Source organism: Spodoptera frugiperda, chromosome 2 (assembly GCF_023101765.2).
Source record: "Spodoptera frugiperda isolate SF20-4 chromosome 2, AGI-APGP_CSIRO_Sfru_2.0, whole genome shotgun sequence".
Classification (NCBI taxonomy): Eukaryota; Metazoa; Arthropoda; class Insecta; order Lepidoptera; family Noctuidae; genus Spodoptera; species Spodoptera frugiperda.
The window spans coordinates 7,955,333-7,975,866 of NC_064213.1; the positions used below are offsets into that span (position 1 = coordinate 7,955,333).

The window sequence follows — 20,534 nt, forward strand, 5'->3', positions numbered from 1 at the left end:
AGCCAGCCGGCAAGTGAGTGAGGTCAGAGCCTACAGTTTGATAAATGTTCTATATGTACCTATTGAATGTTATTTTAAATCTTAAATTCCTAACCCCCAAAAGGCCGGCAACGCACTTGTAACGTCTCTGGTGTTTTGTTTTGTAACGAGCAGACGGATCACTTGATGGTAAGCAATAGCCGCCGCCCATGGACACCCGAAACACCAGAACCGTTACAAATGCGTTGCCGGCCTTTTGGGGGTTAGGAATTTAAGATTTAGAAGGGTTGTTGGAGAATCGGTGACTGGGAAGATTGGGAAGAAAGCTAAATTACATTTGAGCGACCTTTAAAAAATGGACAGTAAACCATCCTAACATTCAGAATTACAAACATTATTTAGGTACAATATCAGCAAGCAATGCAGGTCATTTAGACAAAATAACAATATCGAATAATCTATCCACGTAATAAGTCCTCGCCACGAAACTACAACCGTATTTCGCCGGACGGTCTTGCCGGAAATTACTAGCGGCGATGGATTCCGCCGGACGGCCGGGCCGGTTACGTACCGTACGTCTGAAACGCAATAAGACTCGACGATACATGGACGGTAACGGACCGCGATATATCCTAAATATCCCACGGGAAATGTTATTAAACGTGCGACCGACATGTTTACTTGCTAGGAAATTAGTGAATAAATGATGCGGATGTTTATTTCTTTGTACCGTACTGAACTACCGAGTAGTTGTAAGCATGCTTGTAAACTACTAGATTAGGTTTGAGTCCAATCGTAAAATGGATAAAACAATAAGTAGGTTGTAATGTCGTAGTGGCCCGGAGATTTAAGACGCCTGCTTCTCATGCATGAGGGTGCAGGCTCGAAATCTAACCTACGGAAAGTACGAATGTGTCTTTTTCCAAGTTGCTAGTACTTTCTAAGATTTCATAGGCCAATAATTTTTAATTATAAGTTTGATATTACTTACTCGCATTGAGCGTGGTAATTAATACTCAAACCTTCTGCGTGTGAGAAGTGGCCTTTGGTCCGCAGTGGCCACTTATTATAAGCTATTAATATGATGTGTTAATGTAAATAGGTAAGTTATTTCGAAAATCTTAAGTGTTAAATGCATTCAGACCGAATGATTAGTTACCAAACTTTCCTATCGAAATCTATCACTTCAGGTAGGTATAGGAAAGCCCCGTACCGCAATACGTTTTGTAAAATAAAACAAGTAAGTCAGGAAATAAAAACTAAACAAACCAAAGTTCACAACCAAATCCCTTAATATGGGTCGTTGAACTAATTAACAAATGTATGAAACTGATTAACTTAACATAGAAATCATGTGTTTACAATACAATGAACTTTTACGAAACATACCTGCCGACCCACTTTACAAGCGCCCATATCACCCATTACTTGCATTATTTGAAATTCTAATCAATTTATTTGTTCCCTATAAATACCAGGACAACAGGAATAGGAAATCAGTGTGTGTTCAGCATTTGTTCAAATAAGATATACCTTTAGTATAATATAAGGAGGAGGTAGGTGTAATAAGTTATTTATATTTTCTATATACATATTTACTTCACTTTTTTCCTATTGTCCCAATCATAATGATAATGTTGTGCAGTGTGTAAAAACATATGAATATTAAGTTTGTTTTAAATTTTATTATAACTTTCGTGAGACATATGAATATGAGTCTCTAGCATGGCTTGAAACTAGTCGAGTTCTTCGTCAAAGAGTTACGTGAGTAAGCCGATAACATAATAATTAACTGTTTTAAATTAATTCACAAACACGGCTAACTTTTATCGAAAGTAGTGGACGAGTTTTATGTGGTATTGGAAGGAAAATATCATATTCTAACGTTTTTATACCTCCAAATATAGGAAACTTGGGTAAAAACTCGTGTCCAAAACATTTTTACTCAGAAAACCCATATTCAAGAATACTTTTCCTAGAAAATATTTATCTTATAACATAATCTTTACCTTTTTGCCGTACTTATAAGAAGCTAGAAAACTGAAAAGTGGTTGCCTGGGTGTACGTACCTTTTTACTACGAACTAATTTATTATCTTTATATCAATACTAACACATGTTGGCTGTATCTCCAATGAATTCCTTTTACCCAAGAACAATGTACAAAAACTTTATTGGAGACTCTTAATGAGGTAATCAAATGCATCTGCCGGTCTAACAAGTGCAATTATAAGTCTGAACAAGTTTGAACTTCGTTGCTATTCGTCTTACAAGACTAAAGCTATTTACATTGTATCGCTAAGTAGGACTTTAAATCTTTCTTGTCGAGATTTTTTCTTAGAAATTACGTCTAGCAATGTTATTCGGTAAAGAAGGGCTGTGTAGGAGTTTCCTTTCAAATTCTGACTTGACTACTCGGTTGTACACTGGCTGTTGCGGTAGCTGGATAACGTAGCAATAGCGAGTTTGATTCCCGCACGGTGCAACCCTTTGTGTGTTCCATAAATTGTTGTTCTGGGTCTGGATGTGATGTGTCACAACAAGATACACTTATCTTGTAAATTTGTAAACACACGACATAGAAGGAATTCATAGGGGCCTCGTTTAAAAAAATAATTTGTCTTGTTTTCATGTACCTAATTATTAGAAGTGATTTAAAAAAAAATACAGGTTCTTCCTACATAGACTAACGATACAATCTACTCATTTTTAATGGCTTAGAATTAAATACACGTTTTACGTCTTTAAACGAACTTAACTATGTAATATATTTTTCATCAAAATACAGACTGATATCAATATTTACCAAGTTACTTACATAATATTCTTTTTATTAACATAGATCATGCCTCCTCAAGTGGATCCCGTTCCCAGCGGAGTTGTCTTCGAGTCCGACACGCAAACTTCAGACTTAGGGCTAGCTAAAGACGTGTCAGTATTAAAAAACGCAAGTCCTAGGAAACACGAGTATGTGTGGTTCAACATATTTTGGTTCCTGTATCTACATATCGCGTCACTTTATGGATTATATCTGGTCTTCACTTCGGCTAAATGGCAAACCAATGTTTTTGGTAAGTACCAACCTACTACACAACGTTCTAATTTCTAAGTCTAGTCGTCTAGTTAAGTACTAACTTTTTTAAAAGCTATTGAGAACTCTTTTAATACTTTATCATAAATTGATCTTGCCATCATAATTGATATAGTTGGTAATTATGTTGGTACTTTTAGTACTATATTATAAGAATTAATTGCTCGTTCGTTAGTGTCGCTAAAACTCGAGAACGGCTACGACTACGGACCGATTTGGCAAATTTTGGTCTTGAATTACCCTAGAAGTATAGGGAAGGATTAAAATGTGAGAAAAATATGTTGGAGGCGGTACAAAAGTTTGCCGAAACAGCTAGTTAATGATATATTGATAAATAAGTAATACAACTTGGACAATTTTTCTTGTAAATTCTATTCTACAACAGCAACCCAGTGTGCTAGAGTCTACATCTACATCTAGATAACCAGGATCCTTTTCAATCCTTTTAAATATTAATTTATTGTTTCTTTCCAGCATTCGCCGTCCACTTAATGTGCGCCATTGGTATTGGCGCAGGATCTCATCGTCTCTGGACGCACAGGAGCTTTAAGGCCCGCACTCCGCTGCGCATAGTACTCATGTTATGGCAAACTATGGGATTTCAGGTAGACATTCATTCATTCATCAATTTAGTGTGCATGATTAATAAAATTAATCATGCACACTAAAATGATAGAATATAATATTTCGATCGAGATAAAATTATGTTTCACTAATGCCTTGTTCACAATACGCTCCAGTCCAGTAGCGAATACTTAGTAGCTCTCTTTCTAGCTTTAGTCTCTTAATCGAAGCAAGAGAAAGCTACTAAATACTCGCTACTCGACTAAAATGCTAGCGTAGTGCGAACAAAGCATTACAGTATATTTATTGAGTACAGTACCTACTCAATAAATACTTACTTGTTACCTACCTAAATACCTACAAGAGACACATTTAATAGATATTGTAGACTCTTTTAGACAACGAAAACTTTTTCAACCTTTATAAAGTTTGCTTGCGTCGTGTTTACTTGGCCGTGCCTACTTAGGTTCATTTTCTAATGAAAAAAGAAAGTGGAAAGAATTTTATTCTTTTAAGTTCAGACTTTGTTTATCTATCGTACCTAAATGAGAATGCTTAGACATCAAAAGATAAACATAATATGCTACTGTAAATGCTAATAATATTGTCAAACCAGGCTCTCAAGAGAAGAGCGTTTGCACAAATCATTAGCAGTGCTCATCAAGTTTAATTACACTTCTATAGGTACTGTTACATTAAGTGCTGTTGACTTAGTTTATGTAACGGGTAGAATGTACCCGTACCAGTTATATTACACGTTAACTGAAGTTATTACTTACTTGATGCGTATTTTATGAATGAAATGAATAATGTAAAACAATCCAAAACCGACCTTATACCTTTTCCCGAAGGAACATAATTATGCAAGAAAATCACCTACACACCATTTTTAAACCACACTTTACATCCACAACACATTAAAATTCCTCAAATTTTCCAGGTGTTAAAGGAATTTCGTTAATATTCCAAACATTTTATCATTTCCATGTACCAGGACTGCATATTCGAGTGGGCACGCGACCACCGCACTCACCACAAGTATGCAGACACTGACGCCGACCCCCACAATGCCGAGCGAGGCCTGTTCTTCTCACACATGGGCTGGCTATGCTGCAAAAAGAGCCCCGAAGTTATCGAAGGAGGAAAACGAATTGATCTCACGGATTTATATGCCGATCCCGTTGTTATGTTCCAGAAAAAGTAAGTTAAAAAGTATATAGAAATAATTTTTCGGCGCAATATTGAAAAACCGTGTTGAGTAAATGGATCTGAAGCACTAAACAAACAATGTGAACCAGCACGTTCACAATATGTCACCGTTTGATAAATTATGGTCCGTTTCTGTCCATATAGGCATTCGCTAGATAAACCTGAAGGTTTATTTGAACGAAAATATATTAGAAGTACAACGAAAAGAAAATCCTCATACGAAAATACTGCCCCTACAAATACGGGTCATATTACTGCGATTATCTAATATCCTCCAGAATTCTCTGCTATAACTGAAACCATAAGTCTCCCAGAGCGGTTGTCGCCGGTTCTGTCTCCAATATATTTATACGTACGCTTACAAAAGCCACTGCTGTACTCGGTATTAAAAGAAAAGCAAAACATATTTTTCTAAGACCTTTGTCTTTTATATAGAGGGGGTTAAATAAAGAAACACGACTAACTGAAGTCTGTACCACCCACGCTGTAGGAGGAAAGTTTAAGTTAAATAACATTTATTCTCGTGTAGTTTATGTCCAGTGAAAAGCGGAGGTTTTCATTTTATCAGTGCACGTCCCTGTTTCAAAAAGCGTTATGCCGGGAGCACTATGAAGTGAGAAACAAAGTTGGTGTCAGCATAAATTTAAACTTGTTTTTACGTTGAAATGTTGATAGTCTGCCGGAGTTGAAGGTTGCGTGTTGAAAAATGTGAGCCTCGTCACATTTATGTCGGAACACGTTCCTTTAAAAATATTGAGGCTATGTCCCAGACAGATGGTGCTTTGGATCTATCGGTGTTTGTTGAGAATCGTTAATGTATGTGGTTCTAATAATAGCAATGTTTACTCAAAATGTACCTACTCATACTTGTTCAGTTGAATAGTTAATTATCCTCTGATGACCAGCGAAATGGGTAGATGACTAATTTTTATATTAATGTTCGTCTGGTAGATTATGTTAAAACATTAGACAAGATTTTTTTACTTTCTCACGGAAACAACGTAGAAATGACGTAATTAGCTCTCACTCTTAAATTTTCATTCGTTTTATCTAAGTATCGTTGTCTTATACGACAAAATAAATAATACGTGACTACATTTTTCATTTTCATACCCCGTCATCATCCCTATTACCTACTAAGAAAAAATATTTTTTTCCTACGTATTAAATGAACATCTCTAACAAACCCCTTTTCAACAGGCACTACATGAAAATGATGCCGCTCCTATGTTTCGTGCTGCCCACTGTGATACCAGTCTACTTCTGGGGGGAGACCTGGACCAACGCCTTCTTCATCCCCACCATCCTGAGGTACACCTGCGGTATCAACGTGGTATGGAGTGTCAACAGCTTCGCACACACATTCGGATACAGGCCTTATGACAAGTAAGAGTTACATTCATAATATTGAAAATATCTCCATTTTTATCCTATACTAGCTTCTTCCGCGCTGTTTCACCCGCTCTGCTTGGCTCCTACTGAGCATAGCGTGTTATTTTATAGTCTATAGCCTTCCTCGATAAATGCACTATGCAACACAAAAAGAATTACTCAAATTAGACCAGTAGTTCTGGAGATTAGCGCGTTCAAACAAACAAAAGTATAGAAGTATAGATATAGATAATTTTAAGTTTGACTTTGAATCTAACTGAAAAATCACTCTTTCCACTTTTTAAATCTGTACCTATTTCTAAAAAAATTAAACTGACATGGTCACTAATAATATTATTAGAACTTGAAACAGGATATTTACTCATATTACTCCAGTTCATCCATGATCATGGCCCTTGCAACAGTACCGAAATATCGAAAACTGATAGAAATGTATAAACATGGTAAATATCCCGTTTCAAGTTCTAATAATACCTATGTTTCTAGTTTCTACGTACTAATTTTTAAGTGCACAATTGATTATAACGTTTAATTTCAAAACTATTTATCTAAGAAAATTAGAAAAAGATAACTAGATGATCTGTAAGTCTATCCTGAACAAGAATGAGTTTTATAATAGCTATCTACATAACTAATAAGTACTTACCTACGTAAACACAATAATCCGGTCGGAAACGGGGTCAGGTTAAAAATAGACAGTTTCTAAGTAGTTAATCAGTGGATGTCATCAATTTGAATCAATTACAGACAATAATGGTTCATGAATTATACATTACGATTAAGTAGAACTACAACACCGGCATAGATTACATTGTTATTATTCCCTGTAATCCGATTAACGTTTCAGGCGTTTCTCTACTAATATTATAAAGGAAAGATTTGTTTGTTCGTTTTAAATAGACTTCTTAATTTTTGGACCGATTTAAATTAACTTACTATTCACAAAAAGGAAAACTATTCATTTGACGTAAAATGTCCTTTTAATAATTTGTTTACTTAAAATACCTCTTCTGCTGGTACATAGAAAAATAAACGCTTAGGAATTTAGAATGAATGTTTGTTATATGCAAAATTCGGGGGGACGCAGTTACACCAATTAAACCATTTTAAAATTAAAATTCTGCGCGGATGAAGCCGCTGGTGTCAAGTTAGTATTCAATAAATAATTAATGGTACAGATTAAAGATTTACCTGACTATTATTATTAATTTAATTTAAACTAAAGGTTAGGTTAGGCATGTGTAGTATAAAATATTAAATACTTAAGTAGGTACGTTCTATCTACACAGTTTATTTCTTTAATCTCATTTCTGTTTTTCTTGAATTCTTTCAAAGAACAGCTTCTCTACATATGCAAACACTACTTGTCTACCATTTTCTAAATAGAACTCGTGCCTAATCTATATTAAAAGTAGGTAACTATACTACTAACAGGTTAAGTATTGTTGGTATATCTATTTATATTTTCAATAAAAGTTTTAAAAATGACAATAACAGCTCTTAAAACAAAAAAAAACCTGATAGATTTTAATTAGGTACTTGTAGAAATACAATTTATTTTAGAATTTTCTTAATTTAGTCTAAAATGAAAGTTTCAATATTTCGTCCGACTTAAGATACTTAGATTCTAGTTAGTTGCCTATACTTACTTAGTACTTATCTACTGTTGGAAAAACACCTTAACTTAGGTATCTGTAATCGGGCTATCGACCTCTATAAGACTACTCACTGTAAGGTAAAATCGTATACGTATGTAGGTAGGTAGGTACTTATCAAATAGAGTGACTCGTTAAAAGCATTTCAGACCGCAGACGCTATGTAAGTCTTCAAAACAAAAATGTAAAAATATGTTTTTCTCTAAGGTCACTGAACCCGCGCGAGAACATCGGAGTATGGATGATCTGTGTTGAAGGCTTCCACAACTATCACCACACCTTCCCATGGGACTACAGAGCGACTGAACTTCCCCTGTACAACATGCTGACGCCGACGATCGTGTTCATCGACCTCATGGCAAAGGTATACACTCATTGGCCCTCTTTTAACAAAGTGTACAACGGAAAAATAAATAGGCACAACCCTTACGCGGTCAGCCTAAGTAGGGTTGCCATATTTTATTTAAAATTAAAAAGCAAATAAGGCGGTAAAGTTTAAAATATCACTGGCTGAATATTAAACTTTGGCAGCCCCAATACCGACCTGATTGTACGCTAGTAATAGCCACTTATTTCCTTGAACTATGCTGCTCACAAAACTTTAACTTGGAGCTGGAACTTGTTATAAGATTTTATGGGTGGAAGTTTTAGTTTTGGCACCGAAATATCAAAACATATTCTTATCGTTGCATATTTAATATGAGGTATAATATAATAAAATTATGCGGAAAAATAATCCCAAACTTCTAAAATCATATAAAAGTTGTTTTAGTCAATCCTGCTTTATTTGCACAGTACCCAAAACAATATACTCTTATATATTCTTCTTCGTAGGACTATGCTTAGTGTAACTTGTAGATAATAAAGAATAATAATTAATAATTTTATTTCTCCATAGATTGGACAAGCATACGACTTGAAATACGTGTCCCCTGAAATTATAAAGCAGCGTGCACACCGTACTGGGGACGGTACACATCACCTCTGGGGCTGGGACGACCCTGAATTCACAGAGAAACTCAAAGAAAAATATGGTGCGGTTAGCCACAGTGAAGAAAATAGGAAGCTAGCTTAATTAATTGTCGTTTCCCATTTATTTTTAATGAAGACTGTAGTAGACAATAAGGGTGATATCTGACCATTTTTAATCTAAGCAAGCATAATAAAAATATGTACAAAAAATTAATGTTCCATTTGTGTTATTCCCTGTAATAACGTATTTTTCTCGGGAAATAACGAACGAACTTTCCTTATCCGCTTCATGTTATCGGCAAGCTACAATAGAATTTGCGCCCTATCAGCTCTATACATAAATGAGTAAAATGAAACAAGCTTGAAATCTTTTTCCAATGGTTCGCAGCTGGCACCATCGTAAGCGATAAGCGAAAATCGATATTGGCCTCTTCCATTAGCGAGGTATAATTAATGCAATGCAATCGTGTGCTTACTAGTGGAGTCCGCTAGCGACAGTTGTAAATAATAAAGTAACCGCATCTTTACCGATAAACTCGAAGAACAGCTGTTCTGGGACTCGTGAGGTCTCGTTAATTTCTCTCTAGTACCAGTAGTTCAGTCTGTGGTTTCACCTGTTAAATGTATTTTTGTTTGTAAGGAATCTAGTGCTACATAACTGAGATTACGCATTAGGTACAATACCTAAAACTACGTACTTAGTTGGTAGCAAGGCTCGGAACCGGTTTAAAAAATACCGGTTTATATCGGTTTTCCTCCGAACTTTTCTTAAGAACGTGAACATTTAAAGAACTTTATTTAACCTAAATTAACCGGTTTATTCGACGAGGGGCATGTCGGTACACGCGTTGAAATATTATTATTGAATATAATCTGAACAGCGCGCGGCGTTTCTTTGATGTGCGTCGTATTAACCGGTTTTTATTGCTCTAAACCGTTTAATCCGAAAAAACCTTTATGAAAATACTGTTCCAAATACCGGTTTAAAAAAACCGGTTTCGCGAACGAAACCCAATGTAAAGGTTTTGCGTACAAGTACATAATAACGGTTTGGAAATTTAACCGGTATCCGAGCCTTGGTTGGTAGGTATAGGTACACATTAGAATAAATAGTTTGATGTAACTCTACACGGCTAAACGGTTAAGAAATATTCACACTTAATAAATATACTAGGTATCGATTATGGTACCTAATAAATATTATTCACATCAAGCCCTTCAATCTGATAAATAGGTATCTATACCTGCTTACCTCACAGCAAAGCGATGCCGATAAGGGTCCACTTCTTCTTTTTTAATTAGATATAGAACCTTAAAAGCATTATTGCATTCAAGCACACCGATTCCTTTATTCCCCGATGGCCTGGATACCTAATTGTAACAATTGAACATAGTTTATTCGTTATTAAGTTTTTAATATCGTCTATCTGCGCCCGAATGAACCATGGTTTATGGAAAGGTACTCGACCAACCGCGACCCGATGACCCTGAAATTGGACGTATTAAGTCAAAACTGGATCTTGCATTTAATCTATGATTAAAAGGTTTTGTGCAAGTACTTAATCACTATAAATAAATATACAATCAGTTTTCATACTGCATTTATACATAATTAACTTTAAAGTATATTAATAAAACAAAAAAGAACCATAACGTAATGAATAAATGTTATGTGTAGATACAATATTTTGTTATTGTCATTTTTTAGATTCAGTCAAATAAATTTAACGATAATTATTATCGGTTTGAGCAGGTTAGTATGATTATTTCCTACGAACATACATATTCTGAACGAAAGCTACGATTTTATAACACTAGCAACATTAAACATCAAAGACAAGTGACAGTGACACTGACGCAGTTTTATGTCAAAAAGTCAAAATACGCAACATCAACAAATAGCGAAAATATTGTGCTAATATTTAATAATTTGTTGTAAACAGTAATAAATATATTGTGTATCTTACTTGAACACTTCATAAGAAGTCTAAAGATAGTAAACAAGACATATATCCCAACCGTAACGGGTGGTGCAATACGAAACATTCTTTAGAACTACCATAATGTTATCTTCACTAATTAAAGAACATCAAGTAAAACAAGCTTCAAAAAGAGTTATACAAGGTAACTACTTATATACTTACGTATGACAGTCCACTGCTGAACTATAGGCCTCTATAAAATAGGGTTTGCCATCGCTTCACAGGCGGGTTGCAAATCGTAGTTCATGCTATAAGTAGTTTAATATAACACATGATCGATAATAGGTGACGAAACCTGCTCATTATTTATTGGTTTATGTTTTCAGAACAAAAACGAAAAGAATGTATAGCTGCTGCAAATGATTTGACTCAAGCACTTGTTGACCATCTAAATGTGGGGTATGTATGCATTTGTAGTTTTAATGTCTCTAATTTGGTTTTGTGTCTATGTGCACAATTTGATAATCGTAGCTAAATGCATCATTATTGCTGAAATGATAGGCATGAAGAAACTAGAAGTAACATCTGTATTTATACAGGAAAAGTGGCATGTAATTTGATGCGAGGCCTTATACTAACCACGATCCTGGCCAACAATTCTATTACCTATGCTAAACTTATTTACAGTGATACTTTTTTTTTACAAATACATCATATATTTTAATTTAATCTTTTTATTTGTTGTCTGTTACAGAGTGGCCCAAGCTTACCTAAACCAAAAGAAATTAGATGCCGAAGCAAAACTACTGCACCAGGGTGCTATCAACTTTGCTAAACAAACACAACAATGGCTAGCTCTTGTCGAAAACTTCAGTAGTGCCCTCAAAGAAATTGGAGATGTGGAGAACTGGGCAAGGAGTATTGAGAATGATATGAAGATTATCACTGACACATTAGAAAGAGCTTACGAAATGACACAAGAACAACCAACCAACGCTAGCAGTACTAGTACTAGTAGTAACCAATGAATCCTCTTTAATAAATAAAAAAATCATTCCTGTTTTGTTTATCAATATTTATAGTTATTTCTTGTGTTAAGATAATACATATTTTATTTGATGCAGTAAGTTTTGTGTTTGTATTTCAACCAAATATAAACAGCTTTTCTGTAAATTAACTGAAAATTGTTTTGAAATCTATTCGGTCTTCTAAAAATACTGTTTAGAAACTAGTACCATGTATTCATAAACATTATTTTAATGTTTTCGCCTAGATGAAACCTACATAGTTTTAATAAGTTTTAACGTAAACATTTATAGCATACCTATTGTTCTCAATAGACCATCTCCAGGATATATTGTTTTTATCATTATTTTATTTCTGTAGCCATGTCATACCTACAAATACTTTACATTTTTTTAAATTCATTTATCTAGAATAGTTTCTGATAAAACGAAACTGTCATTTTATTAATTTGCAACATTTTACATATCTCCTGTAATGTTTGTCTTTTGTCAAATGAACTGTCAAACCAATGTCAATTATGTCAACGATGAAGAAGTGCGCGCAGTTCTTATCTTATCATTTCTCTATTTGAGAAATACCTAATTATAGTTAGTTGTTTATGATCGAGCGGCCGTGAGCAGACATTAGTTGTTTCATAATTCGATTCAGTCCTCTGGCACGTCGCGGTCTGTGTCGCACGCCTGTTTGGAAGCAGTTACTATTTTATTGAGTGTTTTAGTGTATATTCTCAAGAATCATGTCTTCTGATAGCCCAAGAGTATTATCAATCCAAAGCCATGTAGTACATGGATATGTTGGCAATAAAAGTGCTGTATTTCCACTGCAGGTAACCTTTTATTTCCATATTTTTTTATTTAATAATTTAGCATTTTAGATATTTACTATTTTATTTTATTTTGTCACAATTTCTATTAAATATTCGAATATAAATATGTATATGGTTAACCACCAGATTATCCAATGACCAATAGATTAAAATTGAAATAAACAATACTACAATATATAGTACGTTGGGGTAAGATCGGCGCAGGGGTAAGAACGTACAAATCAAATATCTTACTCCGTGTTGACCGGAGCGAGTGATGGACACCGCGGGACGGAGCGGAATTTAATAACGTGTCACGCAATGTGATCAGCATTAAAGAATATAGCCAAATAAGTGAGATATTTGATTTGTACGTTCTTTCCCCTGCGCCGATCTTACCCCAACGCACCTTATTGTTTTTAATATTATATTTCTATAAGGTCATTATTTTAAACTATTTGTTTTTTATTTGCTTAACATTCTCTAGATTTACATTTTTAAATACTACACATATAAAATAAAATAATATTTAAAAATATAAAAATAGGAGCCGACCAGTAGCGGGAGCATGGTCCAAACTATCATCATTATTTTAACCTTGTATTTAATTTTAAAGTTTTTGATAATTTTCCAAGAGAAATAAGTTTTATTTATTGACTGTCTATGTATTATATAATTAAGTTTTATTTATTACCTGTCTATAAAGTTATGTATTCTTTTATTTCTATAATTTATGTCTATGTATTGTAGACAGTTAATAAATAAAACTTAATTCTCTTGAGTTTCAATAGGTACAAAAATATTAGTTTTAGCCTTCAAGACTGTCCTTATCACAATAATTTGAAATATTCTAATCTTTATTTTTTTATTGAATGAACCTTCAATGTCATGTTTAGAGACAAAATTTGTTCTCTCCGAGTTAACCTTGGATACAATGACAATATAAAAGAAACAACAAACAAGAACTTGTTTCCAAATGATAATGATAATTGCCTTCATTTTAATTGTGGTAATTATTTTTAAACATGCCACACTTAGGTAATGGTTAGCAGAGATAATAAAATTAAGAAATAAAAAACAATATTTTAAATATAGAACTTCTTTTTCAGGTGTTAGGTTTTGAAGTAGATTATATCAATACTGTCCAATTCTCAACACATACAGCCTACAAACATATAAAAGGACAAAGTTTAAAAAATGAAGAGTTAGATGAGCTTATAGAAGGGTTGACTTTGAACGAAGTAGACTACTACACTCATTTCCTAACTGGCTACTCGAGATCACCTGATTCATTGAAGAAAATCGTAGAAATTCTCAAAAAGTTAAGGGAAAAGAACCCTAATCTAAACTATGGTAAGTTTTAATTTCATTTGCTTTTTATGCAGTTCAAGGAAAATATTGTAATGTAGGAAATAGAAATCTGTGTATGCAATATTGTATGTTCTGAGTAAACATCAAAGTAATAAACAACATTATGTGACTAAGTGAGGAAGAAACCTTGAAAACTAATACTATAATACTTACTATACACTCTATAAATAATATGTGCATTGCTAGCAAATAATATACCTACTAAAGATGTCATCATGTCACATTTAATACAATGTTGTGTAGTGTGTACACAAAATATCTTTATTATTACAACATTATGAAATTCGAAAACAATGCTACCACACATGATTACTAAATATTTACAACTGATAATGTAACCTGACCTCTCCCCACAATCATCTTGAATGAAGTTAATTGTTGATAGTAGAGAGAAAATTAAATATGTATATTCTATTTACAGATCAGTCTTACAATTAAATAATAATTAGGGAATGTAAAAGACATTGACTAATCTTAATGGTTGAAAAATCAATTCAATGCTATATAAAAGTCATGTTGGCAGTCAAGTGGCCATTGCCTTTATTTAGTGCTAATTAATTTATTATTAACTGGAGCATTTGTAAACTGTAATAAGAGTCTACCTACTTCCTTACTGCAATAGGTCATATAATTTTATATGTATATCATCAAATGACTGTAAAATAGGTCTATTGAGCAAATTTTACATATTGACCAAAGGACTACTCAGACACTGTCAATTTTGTAAGATCTTCCAAACACATGCAACACCATTTCATAGTAGTTATATTTGGCTAGTAAATAGATACTTCCCCAATAAACAATTAATAAACCTAATTGGTCATTGTCACCATTCTCTGAATGTTGTTACGAAATCTTGCGTCACAGAGAGACTAGTCACATGACTAGTTATTTGCTTTGTTTAATTGTACATTCTCATGATAAGAGTATTTATATTTCAATTGAACCTAATGTTTACTATGACATATCTATTTTAAGACATTATGTATTCGAAGTCTCAAGATGATAAGTACCTTGTAAAAAGATCTTCTTGTTAGGTTATCGGAGCGGAAATGTATTTGTTATCAATTTTATCAAACATAAAGATAACAGCATTAATTATTGTAACATAAAACATCATTTTAAATGTGGGAGAGCCATGGTTCGGCACGAATGAACTTGCTCGACCAGAGTGGTACCACGACCTTACAGAAACAACGTGGAACAACACTTGCGTGTTTTCGTTGTTAGTGCGGCTACCAGACAATGCACAACTACTTACCAATCCTAATCTTCCCAAGCCCCGATTCCCCAACAAATTCTTAACCCTCAAAAGGCCGGTAACGCCTCTGGTGTTTCGGTTGTCCATGGGCGGCGGCGATTGCTTACCATCAAGTGATCCGTCTACTCGTTTACTGGTTTATACCATAAAAAACCATGTCTAATTTTTTCAGACTATGTTAACTACTAAAACACTATAATACCTAATATTTTATCTGACTGTAACTTATGTAACAAATAACAATCGCACTCGTATAGTCATTAATGACCACGATTGTTTGCTGATAATGAAAGAATCTGAAACAAGCGTGACAATACTATTGTATGCAGGTCTGTAATAGTCTATATATCTACGAGATTCAATGCTTTTGCTACAAACAGTAATATTTTTTAGTACAATAGTATAAATTATGAGAGGTTTAAATAAATAAACGTCTTATGGCCATTGTCACTCCGGAACTGCGGACTACCTAGCGGGTTTACCGGAAGGGCAGAAGTAGGAACGGGGTAGTTTTTAGTCAGTAAGAGTCTGGCATTATCTCTCGCCTTGCCCAAGGCGACAGAAGTCATTGGATGACTTTCCCCTCTTAAAAAATGGCCATTTTCAGCAACCACCTTTCTTATCTTAACCTTTTTAGAGGTTTTTATCAAAGATATGTCAGCCCCACCCACCACCTCTATACTATTAACCGTTCTAGATGTTTCCACGTCCATCTGGCTACTACTAACTAACAGTTTAGGTTAACATTTCTCACGAATTTTATACACTGACAATCTAGGTAATGTTGATGTTTGCAAAATTCGAACTCGCTGATATCAGATTTCACATAGCGATTCGTTTCAAAACAATGGAAATAGGTATTTCATAAGCAAGCGCTTCTAAGAACACAAACTAACATTACTTGCGTTAAGTAACTACATTATTTGACGTATGAAATAAACACACTCTTATTGTCCCATAATGGTATATAGCCGGTAATCGAGCAGACGGATCGTCTGATGGCAAGCAATCGCCGTTGCCGTGCGGTGCCTTTTGGGGTTTGAAATTAAAAGGTTGTTGGGGAATAGAGGATTACGAAGGAAGAAGGGGTAATTGGGCCTTCGGTAACCTCACTCACCCAAAGAAACACAACTCAAGAGTTGTTTTAGGTACGTCCGTTTTCTGTGAGGCCGTGGTATTACTCCAGTCGAACTGGCCCATTCGTGCCGAAGCATGACACTCCCACACTTTTACAGTTTTACTGTGCTACCACTTAGAAAAAATAAATGCGAAAACCACAAAGACCACTATCCATCTATTTTTATACTTAAGATTAAGGTGCATAATATGTACCTATGACTTGACCCAAAAATTAAATACCTCATTAATTTCCAGTATGTGACCCTGTAATGGGTGACAATGGAAAAATGTACGTGCCAGAGGATATTCTGCCAGTATACCGCGACGTCGTGGTTCCATTAGCTGACGTCATCACGCCGAACCAGTACGAGGCAGAATTGATCACAGGAATGAAAATGAACAGCCTAGAAGATGCTATGAAGATAATTGATGCTCTGCACAAGAAGGGACCTAAAACTGTTGTGCTGTCGAGCACAGAACTTGGTGATGACAAATGTATGATTGGGCTTGCTAGCACTGCGGGTATGTTCTTACGTTATTTATTTATCTATTATTAACTACTACTTAACTTAACTACTCATTGAAATAAGTTTCAAAATAACTTGATTAGTGATAAAATCCTTTGCCATGCCGTAGGATGTCGGCAGTGAGCGCCATCCATAAGTATTAAGTACTTAAATCGATACTTTTAAACTCAAATATATTTGTCAAATTCTATCAACACGTTTTTTTGTTTGTACTTGTGTTTCATTCATATTCACATAATAACTGAACTTAACGGTTTATATACTCACGTGAAAATACTAAGTAAATATGTACTACTTTCGAATCACAGAGGGACTCTTCCTCAAGAGCAGCGTACGCGGGTGAGGCGACGCAGCGCAACCTTTGTAGATCTTGCGAATTATTATAAAAATATTCACAAAGAATCCCCAGCTAGCTAGTAGCTATAAGTGAAACGACCAGTTGTAGTGCAACTGGTCGTTTCACTTATAAGCAACAGCCCTTAGTATCGCATTTGATTATGAGAATAAAATAATGATTTATGTTTTATTTCATAGGAGTTCAGTACGAGATTAGTATTCCGAAGGTGGACGCCGCGTTCACGGGGACTGGTGACTTGTTTGCATCGCTGTTCCTAGCGTGGTGGCACAAGACGAATAACAACTTGAAACTCACGCTGGAAAACACGATATCCACGCTACAAATCATTGTCAAAGATACATATCAGAAAGCTAGAGGTAAGTACTTTTAATTGTCTAATTGTAGCATTTTTTGAGCTGGGAAAAAAGACGTCATAACTGTACGAAGTGAACATTAAAGATTTATTTTGTTGTACGCTTTATCAGTACCCTTAGTACGAGTTTGCTTTACGTTGACCGAAAACGAAACGAGAACGCGTTTGACGCCGTGATTGGCCGGCCCGAATGAACCAACCAATTAAACACGCTCTTGTTAATCATAAAATAAACTCGTACTAAGGCCTCTGGTGCCAGAGGGCATTTCTGGGTGCCATTCCCATCATAGTATTTGAATACTTTGAACTATACTCACTCATCTGAATCATGAGTCAATCATCAACATTTTATATGCATCCCATCGTTTTCCTATTTACCTTCTAGCTACAGCTTCAATAGAAAAATAAATAACATAATAACAATAATGCAATAGTATTTCCTATTTCTAGGCATGGTTAGATATGCAGTCAAGTGTTATGCGGAAAATGTAAAATGATTAATTTGCACACTATAAACAATTGATTGTGCATGCATTATAATTAAAGGCATTATAATTTATTAAAAAACTAATAATAACTATTCATATAATGTTCTTTTATCCCAACAACACAAGCTATTCCCCTTTTAAAAGCACAAGTCGATTAAAAATTATACATAATTTGTCGTTTTGTTCCAGATAAACAGCCTACTGGCAAGATTCCACCACAACTGAGAGAGTTACGCATCATTCAGAACAAGAACTTCATTGAAAACCCAAAGATTACCATTAGTGCAAAACAGCTAAGTAGTTAAATCCATATTAGTTTATTACTAGCAAAAATGGGATGAATTTTCTATATATATCTGTTACTATTGTACCTACAAGATGATAACAATGTTGGTCATATCGTCGCCCTCCCCGCTAACTGTCGTATCTCACAAACCGACGTATCTGCACTGACATTTAATAGATACCTTAGGGCTTTAGGGCGACTACAAAATTAAAGTCTGACACTCCTCTCGCCTCGCCCAAGGCGGGAGAAATAAGCAAAATTAAAGAATAAGCCAAGACCTATATAAAAAAAAACTTTTTAATTCATTAATAAAGCCACAAATAACGCATCTACAGTAATTTAACTGTAACGCCCGACCGAAAAACGGTTGCCCTGGAAAAACATCAATTGGTAGTTAGGACAGTTAGCCGGGAGGGTGACGATATAAGCATTAATCTTATGGTTCAGATATATCTTTTGGTTCAGATAAGCATTAATCTTCAATGTCTCCGTGTTATAGGAAAGTGCTTAAATGTGACGCATTTGTTAAATATTAAATAAGTAATTTCATTCTAGTAAAATTTATAGTCGCGTCTAAGTTCAAATGTAATATCTCATCCCGAAAAATATGACCACAAGTTTGTGACACATTTCGTAGAGCCATTTACTAAATGCGTGTACTTATTTAAAAGACAATAATATAGAATAGAAAAACTTATATCAAATGAGAGTTCAAAGCCTAAAATTAAGAATGAACAATATTATTGTTGTGAATATATTATGCATTATGTATATCTATGGCCTTATACACACCGGAGCAGAAAGATACTGAGAATAAAATATTTAAATAAACCTTAACAACTATGGAATAGGGATGAAAATGACATGTCAAAGATGCTTGACGATGCACCGCGCGCCTCCAATATTTGGCATGCCATTGTCATCCGTGCGCTGTTGCAGTTAAGGTTTATTTTAATTTGATTTATTCTCAGTATCTTAGACGCGGCTCCGCCGGTGTGTGCTGGGCCTATATGTTATGTACTTATAGTAAAATTAAATGCTTTTGCTGTTAAGTTCAACTTGGCGAATATTGTTTAGAGGATAAGACAGTACAGTAATGTATTGTTTGTTTTACCAATGTTGTGTAAACACTATAGCCTGTGTAATAAATAGCAATATCTATGACCGCCTCAATGATTGAATACTCGCTTGTCCAAGGAGTCGATGCATGGGTCAGACAGTACATACTGCTTGATTTGATTTTGGAACAGAATTTGGAATTGTCCTTTATGTTCGGGCCACATTAACGGGAAATGCAATAAAATAATGGACACGTTAATGTGGCCCCACAGTTAGAAGTCTGTACCAATTAAATATCTGATATTATGTACGTTCTTGTCCTTTAAACAGTCTTCGCCGAGTTGCCTTGTGTAAGTAAGATTAATATAAAAACTGCAATATCATAGAATTTGACCAATATGTAATGTCTTCCATAGAGAAATTAAGTTATGCTTACATTTTATGTGTCTGTGATACATATAATAAATTATCTTTGTACTTAGTTGACTAAGCACTGTTTGTGTTATGTCCAACTATAGTCTGTTTTTTAATCTCGTAGACTAAACTGACATTACGAGTGTTGTCAATTTATTGCAATTCTTAAATAGTGATATGGCACAACCGATACTTAGCGTAAATAAAATCAAGTATCGTTTTTTTACAATAACTTATCCTGAAATAATGTGTTTATCTTGAAATAATGTGGTAGGTACTTATTTAAACGTAATAATACAAAATTAATAATGTATAACGTATATTTTTAATTACACAATTACAGGTTAATAACAACATCTTGTATTGATTTGTAATTTATCCAATTTGTAGCACGTCGTGCAGCCGTTTTTACGTACGTGAATTTTAAATATAAAACTTTGAATGAAAATTGAATTCGTCTATTATAGATAAAAAGTTACGATTTAACAAACCGGTATCGTAGGTACAACACTGCATAAGAGAGCTGGCAATATTATTTGTAAATTTGACATTTGCATGTGTCAATTTAGTCTACGAGATTAAAAAACAGACTTTAAAAGTGATTATTCAAGCCATTTGCAATAAATGTTACTGTGTAATGAATTGTTTTGTTTTTATATTTTCATGTAGGTGTTTTATAAGATGT

The 20,534-nt window shown here is 34.4% G+C and overlaps 3 protein-coding genes across 5 annotated transcripts in view; all 3 read left to right on the forward strand.

The window, feature by feature from the left end:
• The window catches only part of LOC118269154 (acyl-CoA Delta-9 desaturase), a 204,108-nt gene extending 195,033 nt beyond the window's left edge, over positions 1-9,075 (forward strand). The window contains exons 1-7 of one of the 2 annotated variants that reach the window (XM_050698288.1): positions 1,413-1,535; positions 2,821-3,049; positions 3,544-3,674; positions 4,628-4,833; positions 6,043-6,228; positions 8,097-8,253; positions 8,788-9,075. In XM_050698288.1, coding sequence (XP_050554245.1) covers positions 2,824-3,049; positions 3,544-3,674; positions 4,628-4,833; positions 6,043-6,228; positions 8,097-8,253; positions 8,788-8,964 — 1,083 coding nt within the window. In that variant the 5' untranslated portion in view covers positions 1,413-1,535; positions 2,821-2,823 and the 3' untranslated portion in view covers positions 8,965-9,075. Of the gene's footprint in view, positions 1-1,412; positions 1,536-2,820; positions 3,050-3,543; positions 3,675-4,627; positions 4,834-6,042; positions 6,229-8,096; positions 8,254-8,787 lie in introns of those variants that run through there. The other variant, XM_050698297.1, reaches the window with a different exon arrangement.
• A 1,627-nt stretch (positions 9,076-10,702) lies between these two features.
• Positions 10,703-11,910, forward strand: LOC118269188 (biogenesis of lysosome-related organelles complex 1 subunit 1). The gene is made up of 3 exons (XM_035584160.2): positions 10,703-10,985; positions 11,170-11,242; positions 11,538-11,910. The coding sequence occupies exons 1-3, from the start codon at positions 10,925-10,927 to the stop codon at positions 11,809-11,811; spliced, it is 408 nt and encodes a 135-aa protein (XP_035440053.1). The 5' UTR covers positions 10,703-10,924; the 3' UTR covers positions 11,812-11,910.
• Positions 11,911-12,324: 414 nt separating this feature from the next.
• LOC118269216 (pyridoxal kinase) lies at positions 12,325-18,948 on the forward strand. 2 transcript variants are annotated; one of them, XR_007706818.1, is made up of 6 exons: positions 12,325-12,635; positions 13,724-13,967; positions 16,621-16,887; positions 17,427-17,606; positions 18,280-18,588; positions 18,642-18,948. XR_007706818.1 is itself a non-coding variant. In XM_050703213.1 (5 exons), the coding sequence occupies exons 1-5, from the start codon at positions 12,546-12,548 to the stop codon at positions 18,393-18,395; spliced, it is 897 nt and encodes a 298-aa protein (XP_050559170.1). In that variant the 5' UTR covers positions 12,328-12,545; the 3' UTR covers positions 18,396-18,589. The 2 variants fall into 2 exon arrangements, 1 of the variants encoding a protein (XP_050559170.1); XM_050703213.1 differs by lacking the exon at positions 18,642-18,948 and having other exon boundaries at positions 12,328-12,635; positions 18,280-18,589.
• The last annotated feature ends 1,586 nt before the right edge of the window (positions 18,949-20,534 follow it).